Source organism: Pelodiscus sinensis, chromosome 1 (genome assembly GCF_049634645.1).
Source record: "Pelodiscus sinensis isolate JC-2024 chromosome 1, ASM4963464v1, whole genome shotgun sequence".
NCBI lineage: Eukaryota > Metazoa > Chordata > Testudines > Trionychidae > Pelodiscus > Pelodiscus sinensis.
In genome coordinates, this window is record NC_134711.1 from 14,518,843 (window position 1) to 14,539,077 (window position 20,235).

The following is a 20,235-nucleotide window of genomic DNA, read 5'->3' on the forward strand; positions in this document are numbered from 1 at the left end:
CAGGGAATACTTCGTATATGACGGCAGGATACAGCCTCCCCCCCCCCCCCCTCCCGGCACCATCACCCCCGTATGTGGCCTTAACGCGACCCGAGAAAACCTTTCTGGCATTTGCCGAACTTGGCTGCAGGGCTCCCCTGTCTCTGGCTGCGTCGCTCTGGCAGCTCAAAGCCCCCCCCCCCCCCTCCCCGAACAAGGCGAAACTGCACCGCTAAGGAGAACATAGAAGCCGGGGGACAAGTCCCCCCCCCACCCCCCCAGCACTTGGAACGCGCAACACTTGTACTTTCCCTTTCACAGCCTGCGGAACTCCCGGCTGTGTTCGAACCCCGGGGGGTCCCTGCCTAGAGGCGGCTGTGCCTTGCCCGGGCGACAACAACAGTCGCCCCCTGTCCCTACCCTCCCCCGCAGGCTGCCAGGCAAAGGAGACAGACACCCCCCCCCCAGAGCGCGAGCTCGGACACTCCGCTAAGGAGCGGTCTCCTCGAGCTGGCAAACTCCTCGACCCAGGTGCTCTCTGCGGGGTGGAGAGTTCGGGTCCCGCCTTGCCACGGGCAAGAGCCGGGAGACAAAAGCCCCGCTGGGCTGTAGCAGCGTCCCCAGGCAGTCCCAATCCCCCCCCTACCTTAGTTCTCATCGGAGACAGGAGCCCTTCCATTGTGCCGGGATCCTCCGTCCGCCAGCCTGGTCCCTCTGCCCCGCCTCACTCATGCCCCCATGGCCGGTGTAAGCGGCGAGCCAACCTGGCCAAGTTGAATCCGGCAGCAGCGCTCCTGGTGGCGCCACCCCCCGCGCTGCATGAGCCGCCGGGAGCCAGGCTGGTCCCGCGCCGCTGACAGTCGCTCCCTGTCTTACGTAATGCACAGGGCAAGCGAGCTTCGCCCTGCCACCGGGATCAGCTCCCGCGGGGCCGGGGCTCCGCGCTGCCCAGGCAAGCTTATTCCTAGGGCTGAGCTTCCCAGCCTCCTTTTGTGTGGCGGACAAGCCCCGGCGCCCCGGATTCGCTGAACAGACTGGCAGTCACAGAGCTGGATGGAGCCTCGATTGTTCTGGGGTTCCACTGTTCTGGAAACACCCCGTTCCCCAGCCGAAGCTTTAGGCAACGTGCGTGCGTCCGAGACCAATTCCCCACCGCGGGCAGGTCCCGAACAGCTGAGCAGTAGCTACTGAGGGCAAGGGCTGTTAAGGGCGGGGCTGAACACACCCACTCCTGTCTGTTTCCCTCCCGACTACTGGGAAGCCTGGCAAAGGAAAGAGACAGCGGGAAGAGGGGAGGGTAGAAAGAAAGGAATCCCATGCGGGGAGGCTGGAGGGCAACAGGTCAGTAGCCCTGTTCTCACTGCATGGGATGGTGTCCTCATAGGTAAGGAATAGATATGCTTTAAACAAAATACATACCACAAAGGTACCAGAGCTAGATTCATTCATGAAGTTGAGGTCCATCAATGGCTATTAGTGTCCCTAGCCTCGGTCAGAATCTCGGAATGGGTGACAGGAGAGGAATCCCTTGATGATGACCTGTTCTGTTCATTCTCTCTGGGGCATCTGGCATTGGCCACTGTCAGAAAACAGGATGCTGGGCTAGATGAACCTGTAGTCTGACCCAGTATGGCCATTCTTGTGTACTCAGAACAGTTAAAATGCACCCATCTGAGCACCTTTATTTGAGCATCTCTCCCACTAAAGCTCTGATAAACTGAGACTCCTCTTTGATGACCAGCAGTTATATTAGGATGATTAGGGAAAGGAAGGATGGACTCCTGGACTGAGATTCAGTAGATCTGAGTAGAAGCCCTTTCTGTGCAACCCTGGCAGGCCCGTATAGAGAGGGCATGCAAAAGGTGCGAAAGCAACCCCTATGGTCCCCCATGTAAGCATGCTGCAGCGGGCTACGGAAAGGAGGTAGGAGTGGCATGCTGCCCAAGCCTCCCCCCCCATGCACTGACCAGCCAGGGGAAGGCTGGGGCTGATTTCCCCACTTACTTGGGTGCATTCACACCCTTGCGCTCCACATTTACAAAAAAAAAAAAAAAAAAAAAAAAAGCACTCCCCCCCACAGAAATTCCTGTGTACTGACCTTTCTGGTCAGGGACTGACTCTCTCTTCCCCCTTTTGTATATTGGATTTAAGAGCTCTTTGGGGCAGGGCAGCTCTCTATGCTATCTACATTGTTTAGTGTAATCAGCATCTTATCTCAGAGATGTCTCTAGAGGCAATAACAAAAAAGCAGCCATTGAACATAACCCACATTATTTAGCAATATTATAGAAACACCCAGGGGTCTCATTGCAATAAGCCCTGTACACACACACACACACACACACACACACACACACACACAATCTCTGCACTGAACAGCCTGACTGGAAATCTACCAACTGTGTCACCAGACACGAGCCCCCAGATCATGCTTCAAGGTCCCCATAAGAGAAGACTGGAAGGGGACTTCTTGCCTCAAATCCAAAGTCTATCCCAGGCAATTTGGTCAAATAATTCAGTTTATAACTATATTATAGGTCTAAGGTCAGAGGGACCTTTGTGATCATCTGACTTCTTGTGTACAGAAAACAGAACTCTTCCAAAATACTTCTTAGAGCAGGCCCTTTAGAAAAATATTCCATCCTGATTTTAAAATTGTCAGTGATGGAGAATCTACCATGAGCCTTGGTAAGCTGCTTCAATGGTTAATTACTCTCCCCCACTTGAAATCAGCTGTACATTTTTAACAGTCTGAATTTGACTAGCTTCAACTCCCAGCCACTGGATCATGTTATATCATTCTTTGCTAGAATGAAGAGCCCATTATTAAATATTTGTTCCCCAAAGAAGTACATATAGAATGTAATCAAGTCAAATCACCCATTAGTCTTTTTGTTAAACTCAATAGATTGGGCTCCTTAAGTCTACCTGTATAAAGGTATATTTTCTAATCCTTTAGTCATTCTTGTGGCTCTTCTCTGAGCCCTCTTCAATTTATCAACATCCTTCTTGAATTTTGGGCACCAGAATGGGATACAGTATTCCAGTAGCAGTCACACAAGTGCCAAATATAGAGTGAAATAATCTCTATTCTACTACTTGAGATTCCCTTGTTTATGTACCCTAGTGTCACATTCGTTCTTTTGGCCACACTGGGAGCTTATGTTCACCTGATTATCCCCTACAGCCCTCAAGTCTTTTTAGAGTCACTGCTTCCCAGGATAGAGTTCCCCATTCTGTAGATATGGCTTACACGCTTTGTTCCTAGATATATTTATACATTTATGTTTAGCCATATTAAAGTAAGTGTTCCCTGTAAGTTGAGCACTTGCACAGCCACCCTGGAGATATTCAAATGCTGCCCAGCTGATAGCAGCACACCTACAGCACCCACAACTAGCAGCATGCATTTCCAATAGTGGTACACATCCACACATGCCTTAGTGCAAATAACAAAATTTATTCTGCACATTCATAGAAAAAAAAGGTTTGAGGGAACACCAATTAAAATTCATATTGTTTGCTTATACCAAGCAATCGCCACCATTGAGTGACCCGTCCTCTCCATTATTATCTCTCCCCGCAATTTTTGCAAATATTATCAGTAATTTTGTGTTTTCTTTATGGATAACAATGTTAAATGGTGTAGGGCCAAACATAATTCCTTGCAGGACTCCTTGGGAACACATCCACTCGATGATGATTTCCCAGTGACAACTACATTTTGAGACCTATCAATTAGCCAGTTTTTAATCCTTAGTGTATATTGTGTTGTATAATTTTCTAGTTTCCAATCAAAATTTCACGTGGTACTATGTCAAACGGCTGACAGAAGTCTAAGTTTATTGTGGCAATACTACCACCTTTATCAACCAAACTTGTAATCTCATCAACAGATGATGTTTGGTTACTTTGGCAACATCTATTTTCCAGTCAGAAACATCCTAACTTTAATTCTTATTTGAATATCCAGTATTGTATACTCACCATTACCAAAGTTGGGCCTAAATACCCATAAACTTTGGGAAAGATAGGGTGGGAATTCATATACCGGTCCAAGCTTTGTAAATGCCCCCCAATAATTGTAGGTTTGGTTCATTTAACTCCAAGCAGCCACAAAGGCTGGAAAAATTTAAATCTGGGTCCAAACTCTGTGGGTCTGTCTGGTCTTGAATGACAGGTTAGTCTTGAAATATGCTAAGAACCCTCAATCCCCTCTGAGGTCAGTGAAAGCTAGAAGTGCTGCTTTATTACTCCACACAGCAATCCTTGGCTCATTGCTGAATAAAATTCTAAATTACCATCATATCCTACATAGAGTTAAGTTGATCAGACAATACTTTTCTGGTACATCAAACTTTCTAGGGGTGTTTATTCAAGAGGTGTATGGTGATCCATCTGTGTTTATATACCAGTAAGCTATGAGTGACTGCCTTTTTGCCTCGGTTTATCACAATACTGTACTTCCCTCCACTCATCTGAAGAAGTGGGTTTTGCCCTCGAAAGCTCATGATACTATATCATAGAATCCTGGAACTGGAAAGAACCTCAAGAGATCATCAAGTCCAGTCCCCTCCACTAACAGCAGGACCACGTACTATCTAGATCATCCCTGATAGTTGTCTGTCTAACCTGGTCTTAAATATCTCCAGTGATAGAGATTCCACAACCTCCGTAGGCAATTTATTCCAGTGTTTAACCACCCTGACAGTTAGAAAGTTTTTTCTAATGTCCAACCTAAACCTCCCTTGCTGCAGTTTAAACCCATTGCTTCTTGTCCTATTGTCAGAGGCCACGGAGAACAATTTCCCACCTCCTCCCTGTGACACCCTTTTAGATAGTTAAAAACCACTATTACATCCCCTCTCAGTCTTTTCTTTTCCAAACTAAACATGCCCAATTCCTTCAACCTTCCCTCATAGCTCATGTTTTCTAGACCTTTAATCATTTTTAATATTACACACACACACACACACACACACACACACACACACACACACACACACTTTATTAGTTTCTAAAGTGCTACAGGACTACTTTTTTTAAAAAAAGTTACAGACTAATATGGCTACCCCTCTGAGACTTTCAGAGCAGAGTCAATCAGTGATCCAATCCTGACTTGTCATGCCTTATGGTGACCTGTATATTCACTATGTCACTAAACAGGACAATAAGATCCACTGCTGTGTGTGCTGCTCAGGGATCATGTGACCAGTCATATCATCAGCTGAACAAAAGGTAGCATCAAGTTGTTGCCATGGTGACTTCCCAGCAGTCTAAATTGCTATGGCATTATAAGGGGCAGGAAGGAAAATCCCAATCAGCTACTGTAGCCACGTTTAAACGTACCTTATTTTTAGAATGTGCAGCATGTAGAACGTTAATGAATATTTAATGCTGTAAGTATCTTTCATGCTTGCTCTTCTTTTCATGGCTTGTTTGGTATAAATGCAACATCTGCCTTTAAAAGAGTATGAATTTTGTTGTGATCATGCTTTTTCTTTCATGGCTTCTCCATTTTCTTAGACTCTCATTAAATAGCAGATGCTAACAAATGGAGGCCAAAGCGCTACACCCCTAGTTTTAGCAAAACAAACCCCCACATTAGAAGGAAGAAATTTAGTCCTAGGAATACATCAACATTCCAGATTCTGCTACTGCCTTGTCATATGACCTGAATCAAGTTACTCGGGGCCAGGTTGTGATTTTGAATATAAGTCTGCATAAAAGAGGAAGAACAGTGCAGGTACTCTTACAGGTCCAAGTAGGCTGTGAAAGGATATGTAAGAGATGTGTATGACTGCTTATTCCTAACTGCATCTGGCCAACATCTTTTCATGATAAAAAGGGCCATGAAAAAAATGTTGAAAAATTCACACAAAACACAACAATGAAAAAAATGTACAAATTTCCTTCCCTCCCCTTTATCCCATACCCTCCCCCCTTTTTTCCAATGGCCATCTGGGAAAGAGTACAGAACCCCAAACCAATAGCCTGAAAAATGCCTATGTTTTTGATACATTTTGAATAAAGGGGGATAGCAGATGGATATTGAGAATGTTGGCTCCACCCCAGCACTCACTGGCAAGTGTAACCAAAATGGTACATGAGGAGGTAGAATTGGCTGCTGGTATAGGCCAGCAAACTACCATCCCCTATCAAAAAAGGAGATAGTAGGGAGGAGGGGACACTGCAATTCAGAGAAGGGTCTTTGAGGTCCAGTGTTACTTGAAATTCTCCTAGGATGTTGTAACTATATGCACTACCCTCTTGGTGAGGACAGGGTCACAGTCTAGCCATAGGGCTCTCAAACTATGGGTCAGGACCCAAAAGTGAGTCATGACCTTGTTTTAATGGGGTTGCCAGGGCTGGCTTAGACTAGCTATGGCCCAGGACCAAAGATGAAGTTGGAGCCTCATCTCCCTGGGCTGAAGCAGAAACCCTTGCGTTATATGCCTGAGCAGTGGTGTTCAGGTTACAGACCCCCCTTTCTGCAGCTGAAGCTCTTGGGCTTGGCCCCTCACCATCAGGGACAGTGAGGTTCAGGCTTTGATTCGCCTCCCCACCCCAGGGCAGCAGGGCTCTGTGCCTGTTCCTGGGGCTGTGTAGTAATTTGTTCTCAGAAAGGGGTCATGGTGCAATGAAGTTGGAGAATCCCTGATGGCCCATAACCTCCATGCCTCAGTTTCCTGAACTCAGTTTCCTAGGGAACCCTAGTCCCATACATTACCCACAAAACAACTGAAGATACATTAGACTGACAGAAGATGCTGCTGCTGCTTTGAGTTCCAGTCTGAACACAGGATTCCTTTTTAGGTGAAGTTATAAATCTTCACCATCCTCACCCTGAAGTGGCTAGCTGATACCTTTCTGAACACCTCTATTAATGCACATACAGAAAATCAGAAAGGTAAGTCTGTAACAATGTTGTGTTTTGGTCTATGTTTATTTTAGCCCATAACATTCATAGTCAAATGTGCCTCATTTAGAAGTCATCTGCAGGGTTACGGATTTTGTTATTTTGAGACTATCTACCTTACAAATGTAACCTGGGGTGCCTTAAAAGTAAGGTCAGGTCTATACTACAGAACTATAATGATATAACCACACTGCACAGGGGTATAAAAACAATCCAGCTAACTACTCCAGGTTCCAGTCCATGGACCCTACGTCTAGGAACTATGGTCTGCTAGTTCCCAGACCATGTGGCTATTTCCCTGTACTCCTTCTTACTTCCTTGTTCTATGTTCTGCCCCTCTTAGATTTACCAGTCCAAAGTTCATCCTCTCAGGCTACGTCTACACTGCAAGGTTTTTGCTCAAAAATAGCTGTTTTTGCACACAAACGTGTGGAGCGCCCACACCTCAAATGCGCTTTTGTGCAAGGAAATCAAGAGTAAAATGGCAGAACAGAGGGCTTTTCTGCCACAGGTAAACCTCCTTTTATGAGGCATAACTTCCTTTTGCGCAAGAGTTCTTGCACAAAAAGGCAAGTGTGGATGCTCCAGAAGGGTTTCTGATGGGAAAAAAACACAGGTGCTCTGATGGCCATTGTTAATGGCCATCAGAGCTTTCTTGTGCAAGACCATCCATGCAGTGTGGATGCTCTCTTATGCAAAAGCACATTGCTTTTGTGATGTGCTTTGCGGTGTGGATGTGCTTTGCGCAAAAGGTTTCTTGTGCAAGAAGCATGTAGTGTAGAAATAGCCTCAGGGAATAACTATAGACTACTTCCTTCTAATTTCTTCACAGACTCTTACACTCCCACTCCTCCAGGGAAGTCTGGCCCACGAAAGCTCATCACCTAATAAACCATCTTGTTAGTCTTTAAAGTGCTACATAGTCCTGTTTTTTGTTCCTCCAGGGAGTTACTGCAGACCATTTCCCAAGGGCAGTTAGCTTTTTCTTAGCTAGCTGGCTGGCTTTACACAAGCTCAGCCTGCCCCTGCCAGCTGGGTCTTGTCATCAATTGGCCTTTGAAGCCCTGATTCTCCCACAGGTGCTGCTCATCATGTTAATTGACCTAATTTAACTTTTGTTCTGCCTTGTGTGGTGTGGACAGCCTATCACACATGGCACTGACTTTGTGGCAGTCAAAAAACAAAACTCATTTTATTTCATTGTATTCTTAAGAGCCAAATAACTTTTGTTTTGGAGGTATTCTATTTCACCCGCAATAGCAAAGCAGTATTATGACTATTACACTCTACAGCCAAGGTGTGCTCTTTTTTTTTTTAAAAGAGAAGTAATTTTGGGTGCCCACATTGAGCTAATTTAATGAGGCCTGAGGATGGGTGCTGAGCACTTTCTGGCAATCAGGACATTTTAAGGTATTTAAAAGTCACCAGTTACTCTGGGAAAATCTTAGGTTGATGTAAATATACAGGCCAACAAATAAAGTAGCTTAAACCAAAGTCATTTTAGTAATTAAAACTTATTGCAAAAGCAGCATAACATAATTACTTGCTGTCAATGTGCATCTTCTATCCATTGCCCTCAAAGCTGCTTGATAAAGTTAGCCTCCCCATACACCTGTGAGGTAGGCAAGCACGATCATCCTGATTTCATAGATGGGGAAAAGGAGGCAGAAAAGATTGTCCTACGGTCACACAGTCTGGAGCAGAGAATAAACTGTGGGAATAACCTGTGATCTATATCAGGGAGAGGCAGCATTGCCCAGTGGAGAGGGCACTGACTAGGAATCAGGACACTGGTTTTATTTCAGCTCCACTATGGGCTTGCTTTGTGATCTGGGTGAGTCTCCTAACCTTTTTGCCTCAGCTGCTTTTTCTGGAAGATGGGGCTAATGAAACTTACTAGGCTACGTCTAGACTGGCATGATTTTCCGCAAATGTTTTTAACGGAAAAGTTTTCCATTAAAAGCATTTGCGGAAAAGAACGTCTAGATTGGCACGGACGCTTTTCCGCAAAAGCATTTTTGCGCAAAAGCATCCGTAGCCAATCTAGATGCGCTTTTGCACAAAAAAGCCCCGATCACTATTTTCACGATCGGGGCTTTTTTGTGCAAAACAAATCTGAGCTGAGTCCATATAAAAGGACTTTTGCCCGAATGGGAGCAGCATAGTATTTCTGCAAGAAGCACTGATTTTAGACAGTAGGAAGTCAGTGTTCTTGCGCAAATTCAAGCGGCCAGTGTAGACAGCTGGCAAGTTTTTCCGCAAAAAAATGCAGCCACTAGTGTTTTGAGATCTATACTTGAAAAGTGCTTGATAAAAGAGCAGGGATACTAGAACAGTTTTTATAGTGGGAGTGCTGACACATGCTGCACCAAACTGGAAACCCTGTGTATAATGGAACCACCTCAAGCCAGGGAGTGCGACAACACCCCTTGCACTATCCATTCCAGCACCTATGTAAGAGAGTCAGTTTTCACTCTAGCGCAGAAGATGGACCCAGCTCTCCTGATTCTCTGCTGTGTGCTACAAACTGAGCAATTTAGCCAGACTCCTGATGAAAAGACTACACAATAAATCTAGGTAAAGGTAAATCATAAAAGGTAACTGGAGCTATTCTGTTTCCCTAAGTACTAGTATAGTTGTCATCCTGGATATTATCAAGACTTGTGAAGCCTTTTATTAGCATACAAATTGTATAAATATGTATTTTCACAGTAAAATGGATGATTCATTCATGCACTTTGCAATCTACCAGACAGGGCGCAATGCTCAATACTATGTATATAGCAACAGATACTTGGTGTGTTGATTCATTTGCGCAGCACAAACACAATGGGATAAAAGAAACTGTTTTTGCAGATACCAATGTAAAGGACTTCACATCCTTGACAAGATCTAGGTCAAATTAAATGCTGGTTTTTAAAGCCGTGTCTCTGGCAAACCACAGTTATTACACTCTCTGGGAGAACCCTGCCTCTGGCCATTATGTTCGCTGTAATAGTCTCTGTTGTAAGGGGACTTACCGCTTATTCTGTAAGTGACAATAAATACTCTCATAGCCCCATGCACAGTGCTCAGAACAGGTGAGAAAACCTTTGCCCTGCCTGCCCTGTATAGAGCTTTCAAGAGGAAACCTCTGCTTTCCCAAAGTTCCAGACAATGTGTGTGCATAAAATGTATCCCACTGAAATCCTGAATTGTACAGGTAGACTGCTGTCCACCCTGTTAGTCAGTGGAGGAAGCTTCTTTCGCTGACTACCTCACCCCAATGTACAGAGAGACCTAGTAGCTTCCCACACATCAGTACGCCCCCCACTTTGTCCTCACCAGGAAAGCCTCACCAATACGCCCCCCCTCTCCAACTCTTTTGGTGCTTTCAACACCTAAGAGAGGAAATGCAAGTAGACTGGATTCAATCCTGTGCACAGATCCCTTTTCTTAACTTCCTTCTCATGTTTATCAGCATCTCGCAGAGTGAACCACAGCTATGGAGAGCTGTGGGGGGGCTGTGCTTTGGGTTGCTCAATGTAAATGAATGGTCTTGAGGCCCCCAGGGACTTACCCTCAGGGGCCGGGTATGGCCCAATGCCCATAAGTTCCCCACCACTGTTCTAGCTACACTCCTGCTGCTTTATTGCAGTCTTGCACTGCAAACTCCTATCTAGTTTACTGTCCTCTAAGAGCGCCAAGCCTTTCCATGAAATACCCTTTTACTGACTCTCTGCAGCTGAATTTATTATTTTCCAGAATTTTTTTTGCATTTTTTGTAGGCTGAATTTCATTGCATTTAGGGAATTAGTGTAGCTAAGGCAATGGAGCGGGACTCAAGAGACCTAGCCTCTATCCACCAAGGCTCTCCCATTGACTTGCTTGGTGAACACGAGCACGGCATTTCACTACTCCATGCCTCTCTTTCTGCTCGCACACCTTCACTCTTCGAACAGGAAGTTATTTGGGACACAGACTGTCTATCACCGTGTGCTTGTACAGTTCCTAGCCTGATGACATCCCCACTTCATTAGGAGCCCTCTGTGTGTTACTGTGACACAAATACATTTCTGCACATCTTTCTGATCTTCTTAGATCCGCCTTTCTGAGTGCAATCTGTTATTTACCAAACTGTCCCCTCCTTCCTGAATATTAATAAAGATGGAAAATACTGGTCCCTCCAACACCCCACTAGATGCATTGGTGTTTACGTTCGCAGGCTTCACATCTGTAGCTCAGTTATCAACCCAAGCAAACACTCCTCAATGAGTGAATATTTTAAGTAGGATTCCACAAAAAACTATTATAAAATGTTTTGTTAAAACCTAAGTGCCTGATTTTATTACACTGAAGTCAATAGCAAAGCTCACAGAGCATGATTAGGCCCTATCGTACATCTACATATACTCCTTGCATTCACTGAGTCTGTAATTCTGTCGGACACAGGAATTAAGCTTGTATTCCTTGACTTTCATTCGTTATCATAGTGTACTGGTCATTCTTCCTCCCGGTGATAAGAGAACATTGTGACTTACCAGAGTAAAATCTAGACTAATGAGTAGTTGTGTCACACCAACCCTGTAACCTGTGATGCCCTTTACTTTGCTTTGCTGGTATATCTTCCAAACTGGATTGCTCACGAACAGCCCCCAGGATGCATAGCACTCCCAGCTTCACCTGTGTATGTGCTGTAGCCAGCTAGCCACAGCTGGGCTCCTACCAGCCTTAATATTACCACAGTGTGACCCCAGCACATTCCCAGTCTCAGATTTTCATCTTGACACACGTCTTGTATTGCCCAACTCATTCCCAGGCAGTACAACTCTACTGAGTTAATTATTCCTACAAGGGACTAATATGTGTACAACTTGTTACTCCCAAATGGAGTTACCCAAGCAATTCACCTGAAATGAACTAAATTAGATAAAACAATTTAAAAAAATCTAACAACTATAAAGAGGAAGGCTTCAAGTGAGTACAAATAGGAAGGCATAAAAGTCAGAAATGGTTACAAGAAAAATAGAGATAGAACACTTGCTAGCGCCTAACAAACTATATTAGATGTAAAACAAAGTTTTCTTACCTGATGCTTTCAGAAACTTTACTGGCCAAAGTCATTTGGTCAGGCCCCATTCTGCAGAGTCCAAGTTGCTCCCTGTCTCTTCAGGTGCAGTGAATGTGATAGGCAGGGAGCAAGGAGGGTGACTTAGGATATTTGTCCCTCTATTTTACCATTTCAGTCCTCTTGTTGAAAAACATTTCCAGCTGAGAGCCAGAAGACAAATAGTCTATGTTGTAGGGTGTTCCCTGCTGTTTTTTTCTGCCTGTTTCAACTTCCTTTGTTTTCACTCCCTGCTTGATGAGTCCGTTTACTGATTAAATGCAAATTAAGGCAAGCATGCGTTCCTTCTTTTGTTTAGGAGAAATTTGACTTCTGCCTGGGCAGGACTGCAGGGCTGCTTGGAACATGTATTAACATCATACAGGGGAATCTGATAAACTCCTTACAAGATGCCAAACATATGTTACCAGGACAATACAGACAAGCAAATTACGAGCTTCCAGATGATACCTTCTTACAAGGAGTATTTTGTGCAAAAATTATTAAGATGGTGTGCAGGTGTCAATACTGGGATGTATTCCATCACAAACATGTCTAAACATTTTTCCTTGAGATATTGTCAACTAATATCTGTTTCCTAGTTTACTTGGGACAAGGTTCAATTAACAAGAGAATCACTGAGAGATTTATTTTTCCTGTTTTGAAAGTTGGAACTAAGCCAGTTTCTCTTCTCTCTTCCCAGTCCTTTGAAACTTTCTCTGCTGCCCATGATTTTGCAAAGGTAACAGTGGTTCAATAAGTTAATTAGCTAATTCACTTTACAGTGTGAAGTGCATGTATCACCTGAATATGGAGATTGGTAGGAGCTCAATCTCCCCAAGCATTTTTTACCTGCTTTTAATCTACAATTATATTTACAAGCTCCTAATTACTTTTTGATGATCCATTCTTTTTTCCCTTACTTTTCTTATTAAAAAGATTTTCAAACCAATGCATCATTGTCCCACATGATTCAGAGGCTAAGGTAGGATTAAATAAAGTCAAAGGAAAAATATATGTAAGGGGTTTTCTCTCCTGTTGATTCAGGGATTGCCTTCTACTAGTGTTATATAGGAGTTATGCAACTGTATTCTGCAGTTCTGTGCATGGAGAATAAAAGCCAGCTAGAGGGGCTATTCCTTTAGGACAAGCAATATAGAGTCTCCTTCAGTATTGGCAAGTTCTAGCTTTGCTTCCCACTGAGGAGCCATGACAGAAGATTGTTACACTCATCGATTTTTGTATAAGCATTCATAGGAGACTGAGCCCAATAGAGCAGTGTTGCCCTACAGTTACCAAAGCTATGATGAGTAAAACTAAGAGGTAACCAGTTGCAGGGAGTTGTGGGAATTCTTTGAGAATTTTGTCACTGGTACCCAGTCTGGTTCATCCAAATGCCAGTTTAAGGAGCACTCTGAGTCATACAGAATCAAGACATCAAGCCCACAGAAAAATTTAACTATTGTTTGATCAGCTCTATTGATTTCCATGCATGGAAGAGTCTGGACATCTCACTGGCACAGAATGATAGAATCGTAGAACTGGAAGGGACCTCAAGAGATCATCAAGTCCAGTCCCTTGACAGTAGTGCTTGTTCTTCCTTACATTCCCTAAATGAATCCAGGTGCAGTCTGAAGAAAAGAAGGCCAGTCAGGTAGTCAAGAAGTAGCAATCAGAAGTAACAGGTTCTATCCCCATATACTTCCTGGGTAGTTCTGAATAACTCTAACGGCAAAGCCTTCTGTGCTCAGTTCATTCTTTCCAAAAGAGGGATATTATATACTTCACAGGAATGTTGTGAGGCTAAACCAAGTATCAGAGCTCCTCAGATGGAAGGTGTTACAGAAATACATAGTAGGTTTATGGAGAGCAATCATTCTAGATACAAATGAGTTCTTGGGTACTTTTTCTCCAACACTAAAATCAGTCAAGCAAACAGTTCATTAAAAAAAAGTGCTAAGTGGGAATGGTGTTCCTAGTTTCTGTTTGCTAAGGCTGGGAATGGGCGACAGGGGAGGGATCACTTGATGATTACCTGTTCTGTTCATTTCTTCTGGGGCACCTGGCATTGGCCAATGTCAGAAGACAGAATTCTGTGCTAGATGGACCTTTGGTCTGACCTAGTAGGGCTGTTCTTATGGTCTCACAAACACAAACAGCTCCTATAGTCAACTATACAAAAATGAGCTTTGCACAACAGCAAAGACACTCATTTAAAAATGTAATCCTGCAGTCCCCAGCCAAGTAAGAGTGATACTGAAGTAGGATGGAGTTGGCCTCAATAAGAGTTTTGCCTGATAAAGTATTGCAGGAGTGAGACCAGAACAAGCACTTCCATTCTGTAAGAGTAGGAAGTACAACGGTGGTCAGAGAGTCAAGTAGCTACAAAGGAAAGTTGTGATCCAGGAAGTTCAAAGCCAGTATGCTGAAAGGTAGTGTGAATAAAAAACCCTCACGGCATAGAGTCTTGTGTCCCAGTGTAAAAAGTGGGTAAAAGCTGGGTCTTACTTACCGAGAAGCCATCTGCTGCACTTGAGTTAGAAGTCACCTGAGCAGATTAATTGCAGAGAAACAACCTGTCAGAAATAAGCTATATGGTGATCAACTAGCAATGCAATAGCAATGGTTCTAATTTTAAGAGTTGTGGTTGACTAACAATTTATCAACAGCCTTCCTAATCTACACTTGCCACAATGAATGATGTTTGTATGGTTCTTATATTTACACTTATTTTCTTATATTTGAGATTGTTTTGCTTTTTCATACAGGTGGTCTTAGCCAAGGTTGCCTGCTATACTAAAGTGTCATCTCCCTATTTGGCTCGGTCCCATCATGACTACTAGTCACATCAATTTTTCCATTCACAAATGGTTCTGCATAATTGGATCCAGAACTATACTTGCATTCCTGTCTTTTCCTGACTTTTCTCTATGATTAATCTTCCCCGTTTCCCTGGAGTTGCCCTTGCTATTGCTACCTCCTTAGAAAGCAATCATTCTGGCTTACACCAAGAGAGCTCCACATCTGGCCACAAGGAACCACCATAAACTTGGCTCAAAGGCATTGCCTGGATGCATCACACAGTGCCATTCATCCTCTTGATTATGATGTATTTGCCTATAAGAGTTTGTCCAGTTCTGAATCACTATGGTATATGCTGGAGGTTTCTTTATCTCCTGCAAGGTCTCACATAAGAGATCCAGAAATGTCTGAAGGAGGCATCATTTAACACGTTTTGCTTGCATGGGAGATTCTCAGAAAACACTTTGCGCTCATTAATGAATTTACTCTACATCAGGGGATTCATAATTAAGTGGACTTAATTTACAAGTCATTTACAAGGTAGTTTACAAACCTTAATGGATTTATTGTCCACTAGTGACAACCATCTGCTGAGGACAGTGCAGTAAGTATAATCTCCATTTCTTAAATGCAGGAGCAGCAGCAGCAGGGATTGATTAAATGACTTGCCAAAGGTCACCCAGGAAGTAGAATTAAGTGTTAAATTACACTTTACCCTACAACCCTTACACTGTCAGTATCACCTTATCCTCTGAAACAGTGCAGCTGATGCCCAGCTACCAGAATGGCTTCATGATTCTGCAGGATTTCAACTTTCACTGAGGGGGGAAAAAAATCACAGTACATTTCTAGCTCTTTCAGTTTCAAAGAAAGTCTCTCTGAAGTGAACAGAGTGCAAATTATGAAAAACTGATGTAGACTTGTCTTCCTGAGTTGACTTAAACCTTAAAACAGGAGTGGGTAAATACCGGCCCACGGGCTGGATCCAGTGGTGGTTCACTGGGGTAAGCCCCTGGTAGGACCCCGTACTGCCATATTTACCTGTGACTCTGCAGGTATGGGGGATCGTAGCTCCCATTGCCTGTAGATTGCCATTCCTGGCCAATGGGAGCTGCGATCACCTGTACCTGCGGAGGCCCAGGTAAATATATTGGCAGCAGCCCACTAGCGGCTAATCCCAGTGAACCACCACCCTTTTATTGCCCACCCCTTCTCTAAAACAACAACTCTAGAAGGCGTGAACTGCTCCATTTATTTAAGTGGGTCTTAAAGTATGTTCTTCAAGGCTGGCATTAAAAGTTTTTCTACACAGTGCTCTAGTAGTCCACACCAGAGGGAAGTAAATGTTACCATTCACTAGCATGTAATGCACTAACTGATCCACATGGATCCTACTGCAATGTAGTAGAAGTTCTCTAAAGCACATATTGTATTTCTTTCAAACAACACTACAGTAACATGTGTTAAGGAACTTCTAGTGCATGAGTGAACCATACTAGGGCAACTTCTATACTACAGCCTTCTTCCACAAAAGCGTATGCAAATGAAACACAGATTAGCATATTGCATGCTTCATTTACATAATTAAGTAAGGCCCATTTTTGTGCACGAGGCTTTTACGCAAAAAGGGGCTGTGTAGATGGTTCCTTTTTGTGCAAAACCCCCCTCTTGCGCAAGAGCCATTCTTCCTGAAAAAATGAGAAAGAATGGCTCTTGTGCAAGAGGGGGTTTTTGCACAAAAAGGAGCTGTCTGCATGGCTCCTTTTTGTGCAAAAGCTTCTTGTGCAAAAACGGCTGCTAATTAATTATGCAAATGAAGCAAGGCGATATTCAACTCCGCGCTTCAGTATAGATGTAGCACAGGTGTGTGGGTTACACATGCCAGAAGGGTCAATGTGGAATAGTTAGAGCACAACATGCTAACATGTGGTGGCATTGACTTCCCTCAGGTGTGGACTGCAGCATGGTGTAGAAATATCGTAAGATCCAGATTTTCAGTTAATCTTAATACTTGGTTTGCATAAGCACCACATCTTGGTGGTCAACATTAAGGGTACATCTAAACTACATGCCTCCGTCGACGGAGGCATGTAGATTAGCCAGATCGGCAGAGGGAAATGAAGCCACGATTAAAATAATCGCGGCTTCATTTAAATTTAAATGGCTGCCCCGCTCTGCCGATCAGCTGTTTGTCGGCAGATCGGGGCAGTCTGGACGCGACGCGCCGACAAAGAAGCCTTTCTTGATCAGCACAGGTAAACCTGGTTTCACGAGGCATACCTGTGCCGATCAAGAAAGGCTTCTTTGTCGGCGCGTCGCTTCCAGACTGCCCCGATCTGCCGACAAACAGCTGATCGGCAGAGCGGGGCAGCCATTTAAATTTAAATGAAGCCGTGATTATTTTAATCGCGGCTTCATTTCCCTCTGCCGATCTGGCTAATCTACATGCCTCCGTCGACGGAGGCATGTAGTCTAGACACACCCTAAGTATCCCTCTCTTCCCCCAAAGGCAGTAATTATAGCAGTCTGCAAAGCACACCCTGACATTTTTCTCATGGATAAAATACACAAAAACAGGGGAATACCTGTAGGGGAATACAAAAACCTATGGGAGAGCGATAGCTCAGTGGTTTGAGCACTGGCCTGTTAAACCTAAGGTTGTGAGTTCAGCCCTTGAGGGGGCATTTTAAGGAATAGGGGCAAATCTGTCAGGGATGGTTCTTGGTCCTGCTGTGAAGGCAGGGGACTGGACCTCTCAAGGTCCCTTCCAGTTCTGAGATAGGGGTGTGTGTCAAGGTAAAAATTACCTGGGCTTCATTTCCACTAGGAATTTGCATCAGGGGAAACAATCACATCAGAACTCTACCTGTTTTGCAGTAAAGACACAGGCCTTGGCTTCACTCCAAAAATAAATGTGTTCTCATCTTGAGTTAGCTTAGTCGATTGAACACGCTTTCTTTTTTTCAGAGTAAAAACAAGGCAATAGCCCATATTGAGAGCCTGTCCCTGTCTTGCAGAGCTTGCAATCTACATGGACAGGGCAGAGAGAACAAAAATCAACATCTCCATATAACAGATAGGGCATCAAAACACAAAAAAAGATTAAGTGACTTGCTCATGATCCCATTGGACGTCTGCAGCCTTGGCCACAAGAAGACCAGCCTTCCTTTGGGTCACATCTTTGCTTGATCTCTCTATTAAAGACACAAGTATTGTTAGCCCCGTGTTAACAGTACCTATACATTTTCCCTCTGGGCCCCCATGCATGCAATTCCCTCCCCATCCCAGTTTACCAAGCACCTGCTATGTCTAGGTCAGTGCCTCTCAAAACCCCACTTTGTCAGAGAGACCCACAAGTAGTGAATTTACAGTTCAAGAGAATCCTCTTCACCTCTGGATTTCCCAGTGTGGTTCATCTTTCCAGAAATGTTATTTTAGACTTTGTCTACACAGTAGCATTAATTCGGAATAATTAATGTTATTCTGAAATAACATAGTCCACGTCTACACACAAGCAGTTATTTTGACATAATGTGGAAATAATGTTGAGCTGGAAGCCTGCTTACTCCGACTCCTGGAACCCTCATTATATGAGGAGTAAGAGAAGTCAGGGGAAGAGTGCTCTGTCTCAAAATAACTGTTGTGTAGACAGTGCCAAAAGTTACAATAATCTATTTTGACTTCAGCTATGCAATTAGTGCAGCTCAAGTTGCGTAGCTTATTTCGAGTTTAGCCCTGCTATGTAGACTTGCCCTAAGTGTACATCTACGCAGCAAGGGTGGTTTTTTTAACTCACATTAGCCAGCCCATGTTACAACAGCAGACATGGCAACTCTGTTTTTAATTCAGGTTAGCAGAACAGGTTCAAGCCCAGATTTCTCCATTGGCTTTAGCTGAAGCTGCTAACTAGAGTTAATGTGTCATTACTGCTATTTTAATGTGGCTAAATTCTGCGACTCAAGAAAATGGGGTTTATTCCCAATTGCACCATAGGCTTCCTGTGTGACCAGTAGGACTAACAGATTCACCAGGCCCTTGAGCAAGGTGGATGGGTGGACGGCTCAGCGCCCCTGGAAGGGGCGGAGCCTCAGGAGGAAGGGGCAGGGCTTGGGCTAGCCTCCCATAAGCAGCCTTCAGTGCTGCCCAGACTGCACTGCGCAGAGCTCCGGAGGCAATTTAAAAGACCCTGCCACAATAGCAGTGGCAGTAGCCAGGAGCCTCAGACCTTTTGAATCACTGGGCCCCAGGGCAGTTGCCCTCTTTGCCCCACCCCCGTTGGTGGGCCTGTATGAGACCATGATCTTGTCAATTGTTTTCAATGAAAGTAAGAAGCCTAAATACTTCTCTTTTTGTCTCTGCTACTCATCTGTGGATGGAGATACTGATTGGACTTCCCTACCTCATAGAGATGGTGTAATGTATTAAAGATAGATAGCTGCTCAGATGTTTCTGTAATGGGGTAATATATGGACCTAGATCTCTAGAAGAATAGCTCCTTTTCTAGGAACACTCAGAGAAAGGAAATCCATTTTCATGGTCTTCCCTCATCTCAAATGTTGATGTGCTGGATACCCTTATACAATGTTTTCATTTTCTAGTGTTCATATATATGGAGAAAAACTTTTCTTAAGTGAATAATCAGAAGTCTAATCTGTCAAAACTCATTTAGCTGAACCCAATTATCAGAAAAACTCATTAGTCCAAAATGAGGTCATTCCCCCCCATGGGTCCAAATACTTTGAAATGCCCCCCCCCCCGATCCGAGTTGCTGCATATCTGAACTTCTTTCCTGCTCTTCGATCTCATCTAGATAAAAATAGGTTTGACCATAATCACATTTTATAATGGGTTGGAAAAGTCATCTTTCCAAGAAAATACATCATTAGCGTATTCACAGCAGGGTTTTATTTTCCCTTGTAATTTAGAGGCAGTATCTTCCCCACCCCCATGTTTTTCCTCCGCTAGATTTTTTTAAACAAATTAAAATCTGCATTTTTATATACAGATATTGTAGAAGCTGTCACACCTAATAAGAACAAGAAAAAGAAAGATGAAAGCATTCTGCTCATTTCTGAGCAGCTGGGACTGGCACTGGGAAAAGCAGAGAAATAGAGATTAGTAGAAAGCTTTCACAGTGCAAGAAACCCAGCTGCTTGGGGGGAAAAAAGCAAATCTAGTGAACATAAAGACTTCTTGCAGCAAAAGCCACCTTGCTGATAAAGGAAAGTAACAATGTACACGAGGGGCTATATAGTCTTGAGTTATATTGGAAAATAAATGGGTACTGCTATTTTTTTCTCTTTAGAAAATACATGAGTTATTCCAAATTATGCACACTCGTGGTTTTGTTCCCTCTCTCTAAAAAAATCAACTCTAAGATTTTCAGTCTCCACTAATTCACCCCATGCCTTAGTAGACAGGATACTGCATTAAGAATTAGTAAATCTAG

At 43.8% G+C, this 20,235-nt stretch overlaps 1 protein-coding gene and 1 long non-coding RNA gene across 4 annotated transcripts in view; one reads left to right on the forward strand and one right to left on the reverse strand.

The window, feature by feature from the left end:
• FRMD4A (FERM domain containing 4A) overlaps nucleotides 1-20,235 on the reverse strand; it is a 567,858-nt gene that overhangs the window by 431,485 nt on the left and 116,138 nt on the right. Inside the window, exon 1 of one of the 2 annotated variants that reach the window (XM_075926048.1) lies at nucleotides 626-1,115. The exons of the other annotated variant lie outside the window; for it this stretch is intronic. Within the exon in view, the coding sequence (XP_075782163.1) occupies nucleotides 626-658 (33 nt within the window). The 5' untranslated portion in view covers nucleotides 659-1,115. Of the gene's footprint in view, nucleotides 1-625; nucleotides 1,116-20,235 lie in introns of those variants that run through there. 2 annotated transcript variants of the gene reach the window in all.
• The window catches only part of LOC112544798 (uncharacterized), a 44,945-nt gene continuing 29,776 nt past the window's right edge, over nucleotides 5,067-20,235 (forward strand). For both annotated transcript variants that reach the window (XR_012903161.1, XR_003088130.2), the window contains exons 1-2: nucleotides 5,067-5,378; nucleotides 6,796-6,889. This is a non-coding gene — a long non-coding RNA (uncharacterized LOC112544798). The remainder of the gene's footprint in view (nucleotides 5,379-6,795; nucleotides 6,890-20,235) is intronic.